Below are 14,754 nucleotides of genomic sequence, written 5' to 3'. Positions count from 1 at the left end.
GCTGAGCGAGGCTGGAGGGAAGGGGAGAGTGAGCAGCGTTTTGTGGATAGTGGCCTGGAGTGCTCAATGTGCTGAAATGAGAGAGAAATTCTTACAAACTGCATCCATACCACATTCAAGTAGCTATATGAATAAATACTCCTGTAAATGAAAACTTATTTATAATTATTTGAGCCTCGAAATTCTTACAAACTGCATCTGTACCACGTTCAAGTATCTATATGAATAAATATTCCTGTAAATGAAAACTTACTTATAATTATTTGAGCCTAAAAATTCTTACAAACTGCATCTGTACCACGTTCAAGTATCTATATGAATAAATATTCCTGTAAATGAAAACTTACTTATAATTATTTGAGCCTAAAAATTCTTACAAACTGCATCTGTACCACGTTCAAATATCTGTATGAGTAAATACTCCTGGAAGTGAAAACTTCTTTATAATTATTTGAGCCTAGAAGCTAAACCTGTTAAATGCAAGGGCATATATACTGCTATATAGAGAGGCATAAATGTATTTTTTGAATGGACTTTTAAGTTTTTACAACAGTTTTAGGTTCACAGGAAAGTTGAGCCGAAGGTACAGAGATTTCCTCTGTACCCTCTACCCCCACACAGGCATAGAATCACCTATTATCAACCTGCCCCGCCAGAGTGCTGCATGTGCTACAATGCATGAATCTACTTTGACATGTCCTTGTCACCCAGAGTCCATAGTTTTAGGGTTGATTCTTATTGTATATATATTCTGAGTTTGAACAAGTGCGTAGTAACATGTACCTAGCATAATAGTACCACAGAGCAGTCTCACCGCCCTAAAAACCCCGTGTGCTCAGCCTCTTCCTCCTTCCCTCCTGACTAACTCCTGGCACCCACTGATCTTTTTACTGTCTCCATAGTTTCGCCTTCTCCCGAATGTCATATGGTTGGAGTTACGCAGCCTATAGCCTTTTCATATTGACCTCTTTCACTTAGTCATGTGCATTTAAGCTTCCCCCATGTCATCCTGGCTTGATAGCTCATTTCTCTTTGGCGCAGAATTATATGCTATTATCTGATGTATCACAGCTTATTTATTCACTCACCGGACAACTGGATTGCTTCCAAGTTTTGGCAGTTATGAATAAAGCTGCCGTAAACATCCTGGTACAGATTTTTGTGTGCACTTAAGTTTTGAGCTCCTTTGTGTAAATACCAAGGAGTGCAATTGATGAATTGTATGTGTGTTTAGGTTTGTAGGAAACTGCCAGACTGTCATGGATAGTGGCCATACCATTTTGGATTTCCACCATCCATGAATGAAGATTCCTGTTGTAACACATCCTCATAGACATTTGGTGTTGTCCAGTGTTTCAGATTTTGGCCATTCTAATCGGTGCATAATGGGTATCCCATTATTGCTTTAATTTGCATTTCCTTAATGCCATATGGTATGGAACATTTTATCACATGCTTCTTTGTCATCTGTACATCTTCTTTGGTGAGGTGTCTAGTAAAGTGTTAGCCCCATTTTTTAATTGGGTAATTTGTTTTCTTATTGTTGACTTTTAAGTGTTCTTTGTATATTTTGGATAACAGTCACTTAGAAGGTATGTCTTTTGCCAATATTTTCTCCCAGTCTGTGGCTTGTCTTTTCATTCTGTTGATATGAGATATTTTTCACAGATTTTTTTTTTTTGTCGTCTTTTCAGGGCCGCACTGGTGGCATATGGAGGTTCCCAGGCTAGAGGTCAAATCAGAGCTACAGCTGCTGGTCGGCACCACAGCCACGGCAATGACAGATCCGAGCCACGTCTGCGACCTACACCACAGCTCAGGGCAACGCCGGATCCTTAACCCACGGAGCAAGAGTTTTCACAGTTTTAATATTCAGTGACCATACTAAGTTTTACTATGCTTTCTATCTGTGACTCTACCCTTTTATTTTCTGTACATTATATGGAAAGGCTTTTGATCATCTCTTAAATTTCAAATTATTTATTAGAAGTAGGTGCAAGGATCTAACTTCATCATCTGGTGCCATCAGTGCGCTAATTTAAACACCTGTTATTAAACACATATCTAAGTAAATATTATTTTTAAGACTGTTCATGTTGAAATTATGGCTGATCTCTAAATTTCATTTAGACTAATACAGGGCTATATTACAAATCATTTGCTGCAGTAAAGTGGTGTTGGGTCTGACAGGGTTATTGCCAGGAACCAGAGTGTTTTCCCTTCCTACTCTGCATCTTCAGTATGTCTGAGTGTCTCCCCTGTGGTCACAGAGAGTCGTCTGCAGTTTTTTTGGCATCACGTGTAAAGTTTTTGGCATCATGTATAAAGACATGGCATCTAAAAGGGCCAGATGGATTTAACATCTCAAAGATTTCTCTGATAGACTGGATGGTCCATAGTACTTCTCAGAAAATACTCTAACCATTAGTCAATCTAAATAAACACGGAAGGGCCCTCCTAATCAGTGATGTCGGGAAGATCGCAAATTGAAGGTCTAATCTTACTAGTTGATTTAGTCTTCTTTTCCTAGAAGGAGATGGAGAATCTAATTCAGAAGAGTATGGAAACCATGGAACTGCTATTCAGGCAATTACCTACTTCCCAGAAAGAAAAAAAATTAGCTTTTTTTTTTTTTTAAATATTTGCTAACATGTGTTTGCTATTCTTGGTTGAAGCACATTTTGTTGAATAATTCAACCTGCTTTATTTTCCCATGTGACCACATTTTTTCTAAGGAATTTAATTTTATAGTTTAGAACAGTTAGCACAACTAAACCCAATTTGTCATCATAATCTGCTTCCTTTACATGAAAATACAAGAGAACTAAAATTTCTCTTAAAGAAACAAGTGTTTTGGAACTGGTAGGGTAGTACCTCAACCAGTGTTCACGGGCATAAATTAATGTCTACAGGGGCCAGGTGGTAACTGCACGAGAGAATTGGGCCCAGGGGAGGGGACCGTGGCTTAGAGGAAAGTGCATGTTTATTTACGGGTGGCAGCCACCACTCAGCTCTGATCCATAGTTGCCATGTTGGAACTGGGCCCAGAGTTGCCAGATCTTGTGACTTTTCCAGGAAAACAATTCAAATGTCTGATTTATTTGTGAAATTCCTAACTTTAAACATTGGTCCAGTTTTTTAAAAAAAAACAACACTCGAATGTGAGCCAAACAGAACACATTTATGGGAGTTCCCTGTTCTGTGAACTGCCATTTGCAACCTCTAAAGCATCTCATCTGTTTATACCGTAGCGGGCAGTCTCTGGGGAACAGCACCACTTAGCAGCATTTGTCTTTCAGGGTGAAAGGACGATTCTCTTCAGGAACAGTACTGAACAGAATGGACTTGAATGAACCTCATGCCACTAATATGTTGATTGCTAGGGGGTATTAGTTAATTATTGCATGGCATCAGCCCTTGTAGATTTTAGGTTGCTAAACGTGGAAGATGTAGAATAGAATATGGGGAAAATTCAGAGGTATGGCCCCAGGAAGATTGATTAAAGGATCCCTCTCCTCAGTGCACCAGCCCTCAGGCAGGGTAGCAGGTGTCTTTGTATCTTTTGTATTGTGACACATACACAGCTCCCCTGCCCTCACATCTTACGCTGCCACATTTCTTCATTCTCTGTGTTCAAAGGAGACCTCCTCTAAATAGCAGATGCCCTATCCCTGCTTCCCAGGCCTCTATGATTGTTTTAACAGGGCTGTTACCGCCTCTGCTGTATTCCTCCACATATGTGGCTGAACTCTAAACTCTTCCTTAGCACCACCAAATCTCATCTCGTGTAATAATTTTGCCATTCTGATCAAATACCAAAAGGGTAACCTCTTGAAGAAGATCCTTCAATACTAGGAAAACAATAGAAAGGCGCTTAAGCATAATTCCTGTGTGTTTCTGGAAACAGTTTGGTGTGGCGATAATTTTACTTGGCATTGGTTCTCCTTCAAAAATGGTTGCTTACTCCTGCTTGGGAAACGCTCCGTCTCTTTAAAACCTGAAATTAAAAATCAGTAAACTGTGGTGGAATGTTTTAAGGATGCTCTGCAAAAAGGATCATTATCTGTTCTATAATATTAGTCCTTTCAGATTGAACTGGGAACTAATAGCTACAAAGCTTCAATAATGTGGATTATAATAATTTAGGAGTTAGAATAATTCAGGAGTGGTTGGGTAAAATATGTGACCTGCATAGTCTCTGGGGGACAAGTGTAGGTGACAGATTAATCATGTAAACCAGGATACATGTTCAGCCCAATTAAAAAGTCAGCTATTTTCAAGCCCCACTTCAATAGCAAATATATGTAGTAAACAATCTCTGAAAGCAAATGATTCTTAGATAGACAAGATAATCTCTGCATTTGTATGAAAAAAAATGCCTGGTGCTAGGTAATATTTGGGATTACTTCGTGATCTTGGATAAACCAAAACACTTTTGAACCTTCTTTCTTCTTCTGTTCAGGAATCACCGTATTATAAAGGTTGTTAGGATTAAATGAAAGGAAAGGTTATGTATTATTATTATCATATATCTAGTGACCTCTTCAAGATCTAGATTCCAGGTCTTCAAAATTTTAGTTCACTGGTTTTGAACTATTCTAGTTTATTTTGCTTGAGGGAGTCGGAATAATAAGTATTTCAAACCTGTAGACAAGTGCTTTTTTTTGTTTAAAGATGTTCATGAAACATTTTATAGTACCTTTTTGTCAGTGTCATTAAGTGTGTGTTTCTCTTCATGGACTCACTCATAAAGCATTTAAAAAAAAAAAGGGACAGCGATAAGAATAGGGGAAATTCATGTAATCATTGAGATTAACTGTAAATCTAACTTTACACGTTTTAGAGCTGAAATGTTCTTGATTGATGAATTTTTACCTCTTTGAATAAACGTCTCCCTGCTACAAGTAGCAATTGATATCTGAAACTAGAGAACTGCCAAAATCCAGAAGAAAGACAGATTGCCTATGAATCTAAGAACAGATAATGCAAAGTGCAATCCCTTCCCTCTGGGGTGTTCCTACAAACTTAATATGGCATAGATATTGAATGACCTTTATACTGTAAGACGATTTTTAAAAAATTACGTTTCTGGGAATATGGAACTATAAAATATTATTAGTTTAGTAGGTAATATGCTGACATATTTGATTAATTGTGTTGTAAATGAGTCGAATTTTTCCTGGTGTTAAAAATTCACATTCTTTAAAGACCTAAAAAGAAACTGGGAAAAGATTATCCATGATTAACGCCGACCTGTCTAGACTTTAGAGCACCTCTTTCGTCTAGTCTGAAGTGTTTCTGATTGTTGTACTTTTAAAAAAATGGTTGTGATTATAGAGACAGAGAATGAACAGGATGTGAGCGTTTTTCAAAACTTCTCCCCATCTTCACCAAAAAGAACTACACTTTATTTGCTGTTTATTCCATTTGTTTCCGTGTTTTTTTAAAAAAAGTGTAACAGCTCAGTAAATTTATATTTGAGTTCCGCGTAAGCAGAGTTGGATTTTTGTTATTTCTTTCCCCCGCAAGCCATGTAGTTTCCTTTCTTTGCTGATTAAGGTATGCTGCTACTAAGCCTATGAGAAGCCTCTCTGTGAAGTGCATTTTAATATTTAGATCAAACAGCGATTGGAATACATTAATGCCCAGTGGGTAAATGTGTCGTTTGAAAGCAGCTGCTGAGCCTTCTCCCTGCTGCTCCAATTAACACATACTGCACACTTTTGTCAGCAAGAGCCAGTGCATATGGATGAAACCACTTTGCAGCTCATTGATACGATATGCAAGAGAGCGCGAAGGGTTAATCAGCCTGCCCGTTGCAAACAATGGCTTGCCCTGACGTTTCCCAAGCACGTGCTTTGCCGTAAAGGGTGCTAGGCTCTAGGGGGTGGGATTAGCAGGTAGGGGAAAGGTCGGTTAGTCTCTAGCTTTGGTTCAGTCCATTGATTAACAAGTTGCCCCGCCCCTCTCTTCTCCTACACCCCCACCCCTGATGCTGGAGACATTGGATAGTGAAATGTGGCGCTGGGACTCCTCGCATCTCAGCTGAATCTCTCATTGAACTTTTTTGTTTTGTTTTGAAGCCGTTTGAAGTCCAAGGCTTTGCTATATATTTTTTCTCTTAGTCCTTCATTATCATTTCACTTTCTCTCTCTTTTCCTTTTTTTTTTAAAAAAATTCTTTCTAAATTGCACACTTGACAGTTTTTTATTGGGCAAAGTAAGAAACCTTGTCAGGGTAAAGCCACATCGCTGTTATTTTGTCCTCTCCCCTGGCTGAAATCTCTGCATTGGTGGCGGCACAGAGGCAGATAGAAGGGTAGTGCGTCCTGAGCCCCAGGTTCTGTGTTGGGCATTCATGCTCCACCTGCTCCCCGAGCAGCTGTGCTGTTGCTCCGCTCTGGGGCTGGCTGAGCCAGGCTGTGCCTTGAGCGAAAGATGGACCGCTTCCTGGGTTTTGTCAAGCAGATAAGAAGATCTAGGAGAAGAAAGGGGAAAAAGTACCGACCAGAAGAGGATTACCACGAGGGCTATGAGGATGTCTATTATTACGCTTCAGAGCATTTTCGAAGTAAGCGCTACCCTCCACCCTTCTGTTCCTTCTCGCATGCTGGGGCTAACAATAAACCTTGTGTGGAGCTTTAATCTTAAATGCAAAAGGTTTTCCAGATGGTGTTCTCTGTGAGCTGTCTGTAAGTACTCAAGTGCTACATTTTGCTTGATGTGTTGCAAGAACAGCTGTCAGATAGCATCTAGAGGGTATAACCTGTCCAGATCTATGCACGTGGTTAATATTTGGGTTCAAATAATAGTATGTTAGCATTTTAACGAGCCATTTAAAAAAAGCATCTTGCAAGCCAGTGTAGTAGATGATAAAAATATGTTCTGTTGTAATTGCTTTTAGATAACTGTTTTTCTTTCTGATTAGGAGAGACTCGTTTATCTGGAAGAAATAATTGTTCAGTGTTCAAGTTGACGCTGATGATTACCGTTCCTGAGGCAGACTTCTAGACAGTTGTCTAGGATTAATCCGAGGTGTTGTTTGTAGAAGGAAGTTCACATGCTTTTCTCTGATGTGTGTTCATAATTTTATTCTTAAATTAAGGGAACTCCTTTTTGCTGTCAACTAGAAGCAGTGAATATACCTGTAGAATAAAAGAATGTATCCATATTAAGACATTCGTAAATGAACTTCTAAATACCAGAGAACTAGAATTTTTCTTGTACTTATTGCTTTAAGTTCCTGGTGCCGTTTAGAGTTGTCCCAAGAGATTTCAAATGCTCAGAAATGCTTAAGGGTGCAGAGACAAAGCAGCCACATGTAGAGATCACTGGGTTTTGTGAGGTGTCCTAAAAGGGGTACGTACACTGGCAGTTATGCATACTTGACATTTATAGAATTAAAAATTATTTTTTTATCTTCTTGAAGAAGCTTCTTTATAAACTTAAATTTCAATTCTAATTCGTCCTCGCCTTTCGATGTCTAACTATGAATATATACCATTTACAACCTTTGAGTGTTGACTGATAAATAATTTAGATTCCATTTCTATGATATTGAACTCCATGAGAATTAGTTCTAAATGCCAGAAGTTCTGTGATTGATGCAGGTTGAGGGTTGCAAATTCATATGGTGGCAATAACACAAAATGCAAAATTATAATTCTTTAATAGTTCCTTGGATAATATGGTTATGTTGCTTTTACAGAGTAATTCCTGAGTTTCACAGATGTTTCTCTTTTATGCTGCTTTTACATGAATAATCTGTTCTGCTGTAGTGACAGCCTATGTTTCCTAAACTTAGTTTCTATTGAATATAGTTTAAGATTTGTATCCCATCAAAAATACTGTTGGTTTGTATGCATAATTCTGAAAACTTGGAGATAAAAATAAAAAGGAGTTTAGGAACTTTTCATTACCTTGGTGTTCATTGTACACATTTCTTACAACTAATGTATACCGAGTTAATTCACACCTTCTTTGGTTTGTATTGTGTGATGTGCTTTTACAAATAGAATCAGTCACAAGTGACTGCATCCTGCTGGTTTTGATAAAAAATTTAAAAGCAAAGAGATACTGTATAAGTTTACAAAATGCACCTGCAAGTAGAAATATTTGTGGAGGTATCTGAGAACTATCCCTAAACTGGAGTTAGGAGAATAATATAGGAAAGACAGTAGTCTTCATACATTAGGGCAGTAATTTAAAGAGAGTCATGTCTTACCTGATTTGTCAAGGTCAAGCTAAGGATGAGATGGTAAACATCAAAAGTTACTTGTTTAAATGCAGAACTGACATGTTTTCCCCAGTGATTTATCAGAAAAACGCCTGTTATGTAATATGCAACTTTGTGGCGTTTGATGCATATTGAACCCCCAACCTCAGACTACTATATATCAACAGGATGTGTCACAGTGGGCTCAGGCACTAGGGATTTGACATTTCGTCAGGTGTCAAATATCCAAGGCTCTTAAGGAAGCCATGACTTAGAACATAACAACCTCGCAGCGCATCTTTTGGCTTCAGTTTCAGGGTCTGTCCGAATTAGGTAGGCGAGACATCCCCTTATATTTTACAGCACATTCTCAAGTGGATACTGTGGTTGAATTTAATGACAACTACAACTTAATCTATTCTAATTAGTCTTTGGCATGATTTGAAAGTTTTATGCCCTGTATTTCCCTAGATGGCTTAGAAAAACTATTTACATTGACACACAAAACATGGTGAAATTTACTGAGGAGGCTCATAGCTTAGTTAATGGCGCTGTTAATAATCTGTAAGTATCATTATTATTTTTCTCCCTATGGTGTTTGTTTCCTGAAAGAAACTTAGGTCTCTGTTTTGTCAGTTTGTCCAATGATTCAGAGTATCACAAGAACTTTATATATGTATATAAAATGAAAGATTGAGGCAGAAAGACCTTCCCAGAAAATCCCCCCTCACCCAAATCTGTCCTTCCTTTACTACATTCTTAAATACTTACTGATATATTTAACTTTATGTTATGTTATTATCTTTTCTATCAGAGGGTTTCATTTTACCATCCTTTCCTTCATATTAAATACAACACAGTTTATAATTTCATGAAATGCAAAAGCCTGAATTACAATTTCAGTAGGGTCTGATGCTGTGCAAGAGAAGTTCTTCTAAAAATGGGTGATTTTTCTGTAACTCCATCAAAACCAAGGTTTAGCAATGATGATGATGGTGATAGACTGATTTTAAATCTTCCCTGATTTTATGTTCACTTAACGAATGTCACTGTGGAGGGGATGACCCTTTTTGCTCTTTGAAGATATGCTGTTCCCATTCACCTATCCTTTCATCATTTTAGAGTCTAAATACACTACATGATCGCTGTGGGCACAGCACCACACTTTTCTGGATTTTTGTTTCCTAAAATGTTACAGGAGGGTGGATTGATTTCGTAAAATTTTTCAAGTTCTAGAACTATATGCCTTTGTTCTCCATTTACTGAAATTTTAATACTAGCGTTCACTTCTTTGCAGGTTGATTTTCTCTTTAAAACCAGACACATTTTTGTGAAGGAATAACTTACCATGCCATTTGGACCCTCTTCCACAGCCAAACACTCAGAATGATCTCAGTTTTAGCAGATGTCAACTACCTAGGACTCTATGATACTTTTTTTTTTTTTTTTTTTGGTCTTTTTAGGGCTGTACCCACGGCATATGGAAGTTCCCAGGCTAGGGGTTGAATTGGAGCTGTAGCTGCTGGCCTACACCACAGCCACAGCAACGCAGGATCCGAGCCGAGCCGTGTCTGCAACCTACACCACAGCTCAAGGCAATGCCAGATCCTTAACCCACTGAGTGAGGTCAGGGATTGAACCTATGTCCTCATGAATACTAGTCAGATTCATTTCCTCTGAGCCACAATGGCAACTCCAGGATCCTATGATCTTAAACTTTGCTTTATTTTCTAGAACAATTCAGGTAAAGGTATGGGCTGAAAGATTTTAACCAGGATTGAAACTAAAAATTTCACCCGTGTCCTGAGGGAATTGTCTTTCTGGCAGGAATCATCTGTAGGGAGACTCTTGTTCCTTGAAGTTGATAATCTATCATCGAATATTAAGGAATTCTGTTGAATGTTTATAAACCTATGAAATTCTGAACAGTTCAGTCCTAGAACTCATCTTTTATATAATCTTATCTGCTAAAAACCACCATTTACTCTGAAATTCTCACATGGATGATTCATTTGGTATTTTTACTTAAGAAACCCTGGCACTGATTACAGAACTGATTTATAAATCTTGATGCAACATAAAAAAGGTACCTAAAATTCAATTTTATGATGTTTGGTGCTTTTATTTGTATTTCCCTAAATACTGGCTTATTACAATACCTTTTTAAAGGCCATGGCAGATCACATCTTGATTTAGTCTATCATACAAAAAATAAGCCCTCTGACTGTTTTTATGTATATTTTTATTTAACCACACTGGGTAATATACAAGTTCTAAGACAAAGTGCATTTTATAAGCATTCTCTTAGCACTGTTCATATCCATGGACAGAAATCTTGACCTGCCAGGGTCCAGGCAGGGCAGGGTTATTGGATTACTTGAAAAGGAGGAATTTGTTTGTCTCTTACTAATGTGAAAGCATAGGAGCCACTATCTTATGACCCTGGCACCTTTTCGCACATGTGTAACAGCTTTGCATTAGGCATGAAGTTCCTGCAAGGTAACACTGTGCTGCATTTTCATCCTGACTCACTCAGGCAGGTGAGAGCTGTGTGACAAAGCTGCTCCAGGCAGTCCTCAGTGACCCGTTCACCTTTCCCACTGAAAATTTCTCTGGAAAAACAGAGAAATCAGGAATATGAATATGGTTACATTTTTTGAAGAAAGGTCATTTGTATTTACAAATCGTTGATATCTGCCTGTTCTAATAGCTATTGAGCAACAGTTGTGATATGTGCACATAAAACCATTGTTAGCTAAGTTACTTCATTAAACAGCATTTGCATTTAAAGCCCCTGGTTAGCCACGTCCAGCTTTTAAATTGCCTGAGGTGTCCACACTGCATTTTAAGAGGACCGCTCACTTTCTTCTATTTCATTCAAAAATGCCGCACATTGTTCTCAGAGAAAAAACAATTCTGGTAGTGGGTGTTTGTGTTGTGAGAATTTTTATTGGTATGGGTTAGTAGTTCAGGTTATTTCTTCTCACTAGTTTCCCTTATAAATCTGTAAATTCATGTAACCACATTCTGTTTCCTGGAATTGACATGGAATTGAGATTTTCTCTCTTGATAAATGTGCCAGAAGGGTAGAGTGAGAAGTTATACATGTACTTTGGAAAGCTGGCTGGTTCCTGCTGCTCTGTGTGCAAAAGCTGACCACACAACCACACAGAGGAGTGGGGAGCGGAGCGGGGAGCAGGGAGCAGGGAGCCAAAGGCAGAAAGGAAAGAAGAGAGGGCAGCACATGTCATAGGGTATCCTCACCTTGCTGAGGTTTACAAGCGTAAAAGCTATTTATTTCTGTGTTAAAAACAGTGATCATTGAACTGGCAGGTCTGACTTGGATGTGAGATATTGGAGAATTCATACCTTAGCTGTACTTATTTTGACTACAGAATTCCAAATGAGAGACATCGATTATTTAGAAACAGGGCAAATTTGCTTGTTCTATGACTAGATGGCTTATTTTTCTTTCCCAAGAATTGCTTTCCACTTCCAGTATAGTTGTTTGGTTGAAAAGTAATGGGCTACCATATTCCATGTGTCTGGGGTATTTTGTGTCATCAACTTGATTATCTCAAATTATTTTTCCCACAGGGAATAGTTTAAAGGAATATTAAAATTGAAAGGGACTTTAGAATCCATTCCTCTAACTTGGGTGTTTTTTTAAGAGGAATAAACTAGGATACAGGAGTTCCCATCATGGCTCAGTGGTTAACGAATCTGACTTGCATCCATGAGGACGACGGTTCGATCCCTGGCCTCGCTCAGTGGGTTAAGGATCTGGCGTTGCTGGGAGCTGTGCTCTAGGTCATAGATGCCAGATCTGCAATGCTGTGGCTGTGGCGTAGGCCAGCTGCTACAGCTCGGATTTGACCCCTAGCCTGGGAACTTCCGTATGCTGTACTTGCGGCCATTAAAAACAAACAAACAAACAAACAAAAAACTAGAATACAACTAAGCAGCTTATGCAAGCTGGTACGGACCCTTGCTGAAGGCAGACCTGATAGGCCATCTTTTATACCACACTCATCTTTTAGTTCTCTGATGACTCTTCCCATATTTAAGGGCTTGGGTCCATCTCCAAATGAATGAGAATGTTAATTTCCCTTGTAGGCGGCTTTCTTCTTTTGAACAGTGGGTCATCTTATCTTAAACTAAACTCTTTTTTTTTTTTTTTGTCTTTTCTAGGGCCACACCTGTGGCATCTGGAGGTTCCCAGGCTAGGGTCAGGGACACAGCAACGAGGGATCCCAGCCGGGTCTGGGACCTAAACCACAGCTCACGGCTCCTAGTTGGATTCGTCCACCACTGGGCCACCACGGGAACTCCCTTTAACTAAACTCTTGAACAGAAACTAACTCCTAATTAAACACTGCACATCAGACTAGCATGGTGTCTTATTTATAGATGATGTAAATAGCAGTGGTTGTCATTAACTCAAAAATCAGCCAACAGGATTCTTTGTATCACCTCCCATTTGCTCTGTGGTTTGCAAATACAGGCATGTCTGCCATTGAGTGTCCTTCCAGGAGACTTAAAATGGCATTCGTCTTTCAGGAATATTAGAATTAGGAGGAGCCTTGGAATTCACTTAGGGAGGGAGGCCTGCTATTCAATGCAGGAGGTCCTTTATCAGCATCCCTGCTATATGGACCTCCAGCTTTTACTTAGCTCCTTCCTATATGAACGCATTCACTTCCAGACCAGGCAGGTCTCTTTTAAAGGAGTTTTAAATTTTATGTTAAGTTGTTTGCGTAGTCCAACAAATACAACAATATGCTCAAAATTTTATCTTGACCCAGATAAGTAGAGACTCTGTTAGATTTAACGTGCAATAAGATTTCATGCCTCCTCTCTATTCACGTTATTCTTTTGCCGACGATGTAACATATGGTATGTGGAGGTGAGTAATTCCTTCAGTGCTATTTTTGCTTTAACTATACAAACCCAGAAGAGCTCTGTATCGAGCCCACATCCATTTGGTAATTTTTCTTTTTTCCTTCTTTTTTTTTTGGTAATTTCTGAAAGGTCACCAAATCTCCCATGTGTTTAATGAAACACACCTTCTGGTGCACTGTGTTTGCATGGTGGAATGGACATCTATTTGTCTGCCCTGAAATTTTGTTTCCTTTCCTGGGCAGAACAGTTCTCACATTTAAAATACTCCTGTTTCCACTCCAGTTTGGTCATTACTGATTAATCAAAACTGGCGTTAAGTATACCATTGCCTTGGCTTTGCTGATTGGTCTGGCCATGGACCCTTAACCCAAGCTGGGCCAATGAGAGCTCTCCTGTGGGGGTTTGCAAATTCAATTCATTGCCCTCTGCTGCATGGAAAAAAGGTCTGGAATAGGAGAGAATCAAGTCAACATGTCAAGATCAAGGAGGCTTTGCCAGTTGTACAGTCACCAGTCCAGATCTTGGAGTCTCTAGTGCAGCTCAAACTGAAGCTTGCGTAGCTAGAAAGGACTAGAACCAAAACTGGAACTCAGATCCACTCATTTCTACTCTGATAGTATGGATGAGTTGGAAAATGTTATTATTTGGTATCTTCATGCGATAGAAGTAAGTGCCAGAGGTAGAAATTAGAGTCTTTCAATTAAACTTCCTACAGTCCACAAATACTCACTTAGGGGAACTAAGGAACTCTGTGACTTTAGAGGATTTGCTTGTATCTCTGTGCTGCTTCAGTTTCTTGTTTGTGAAACGAGGGCACGTGACCCCAGGGCAGAGGGCCCAAGTCCCTCAGGGAAGAACCATTCACAGGTCCAGATACACTCCTTAGAGCTGCGTCTCTCAGGGCATCACGCCGCCAAAGCAGCTGGAGGAAGGAGCTAGCCAATGGACAGATCAGAAGCAGAACTGCTGTCCATCCTCTGCCCTCACTTTCTGTTCAGAGTTAAATCTTGTTTGAAAGGGGGCTGCACGAACAGCTTCCTCGTCCGCATCCACCGGAGTTATGCCAGCAATACCTCAACTGCATACACACAAAGCCATTCTTTCCCATCAGTATGTGCCCTAAAACTCAGTGCTTTAGAATACCAAGTACAGGACAGCAAGACCCCTTAAAGGACACATATGTGCATGTGTGGGAGCATCTGTGCACCCCTCCCCCCAATACACATTTAGGTAATTGTGGGAGCATCTGTGCACCCCTCCCCCCAATACACATTTAGGTAATTGTAAGATTGAAAACAATACCCTTTCCTTACTCTAAGGCAATACCAGTTTCTCTAGGCAGCTGTGTCCTGCTGGGTAAGGTTGTGGGGCCTAAGCTGGAATCCTGGCCTTCTTAATGGATAAGTAAACTTGGCAAATAAATCTGGGCCTCAGTTTCCTCATCTATGAGGAAACTATCCCCCTCTTAGAGTTATTGTGCATTGAATGACATAATACAGCACTAAGTGCTTGATGCATAGTGATCCCTTGGCAAATGTTAATAGAAGAAAGCCTTATTCATAAAGGTATTAAGTAAAGCATGTCGGATTGTTATGAATGGCAGGCTAAGGAGCTTAAATTCCTTGTGCGGACACTGGG

General features: G+C 39.4%; 1 protein-coding gene across 16 annotated transcripts in view; it reads left to right on the top strand.

Moving 5' to 3' along the window:
* GRIP1 (glutamate receptor interacting protein 1) overlaps nt 1,733-14,754 on the top strand; it is a 478,395-nt gene continuing 465,373 nt past the window's right edge. For all 16 annotated transcript variants that reach the window (XM_021092908.1, XM_021092918.1, XM_021092914.1 and 13 more), the window contains exon 1: nt 1,733-6,570. In XM_021092908.1, coding sequence (XP_020948567.1) covers nt 6,438-6,570 — 133 coding nt within the window. In that variant the 5' untranslated portion in view covers nt 1,733-6,437. The remainder of the gene's footprint in view (nt 6,571-14,754) is intronic.

The sequence above is a fragment of the Sus scrofa genome, chromosome 5, assembly GCF_000003025.6.
Source record: "Sus scrofa isolate TJ Tabasco breed Duroc chromosome 5, Sscrofa11.1, whole genome shotgun sequence".
In the NCBI taxonomy this organism is placed as follows: Eukaryota; Metazoa; Chordata; class Mammalia; order Artiodactyla; family Suidae; genus Sus; species Sus scrofa.
Note: the sequence above shows the minus strand (reverse complement) of the source record. Positions and strands in the feature narration are given on the sequence as shown.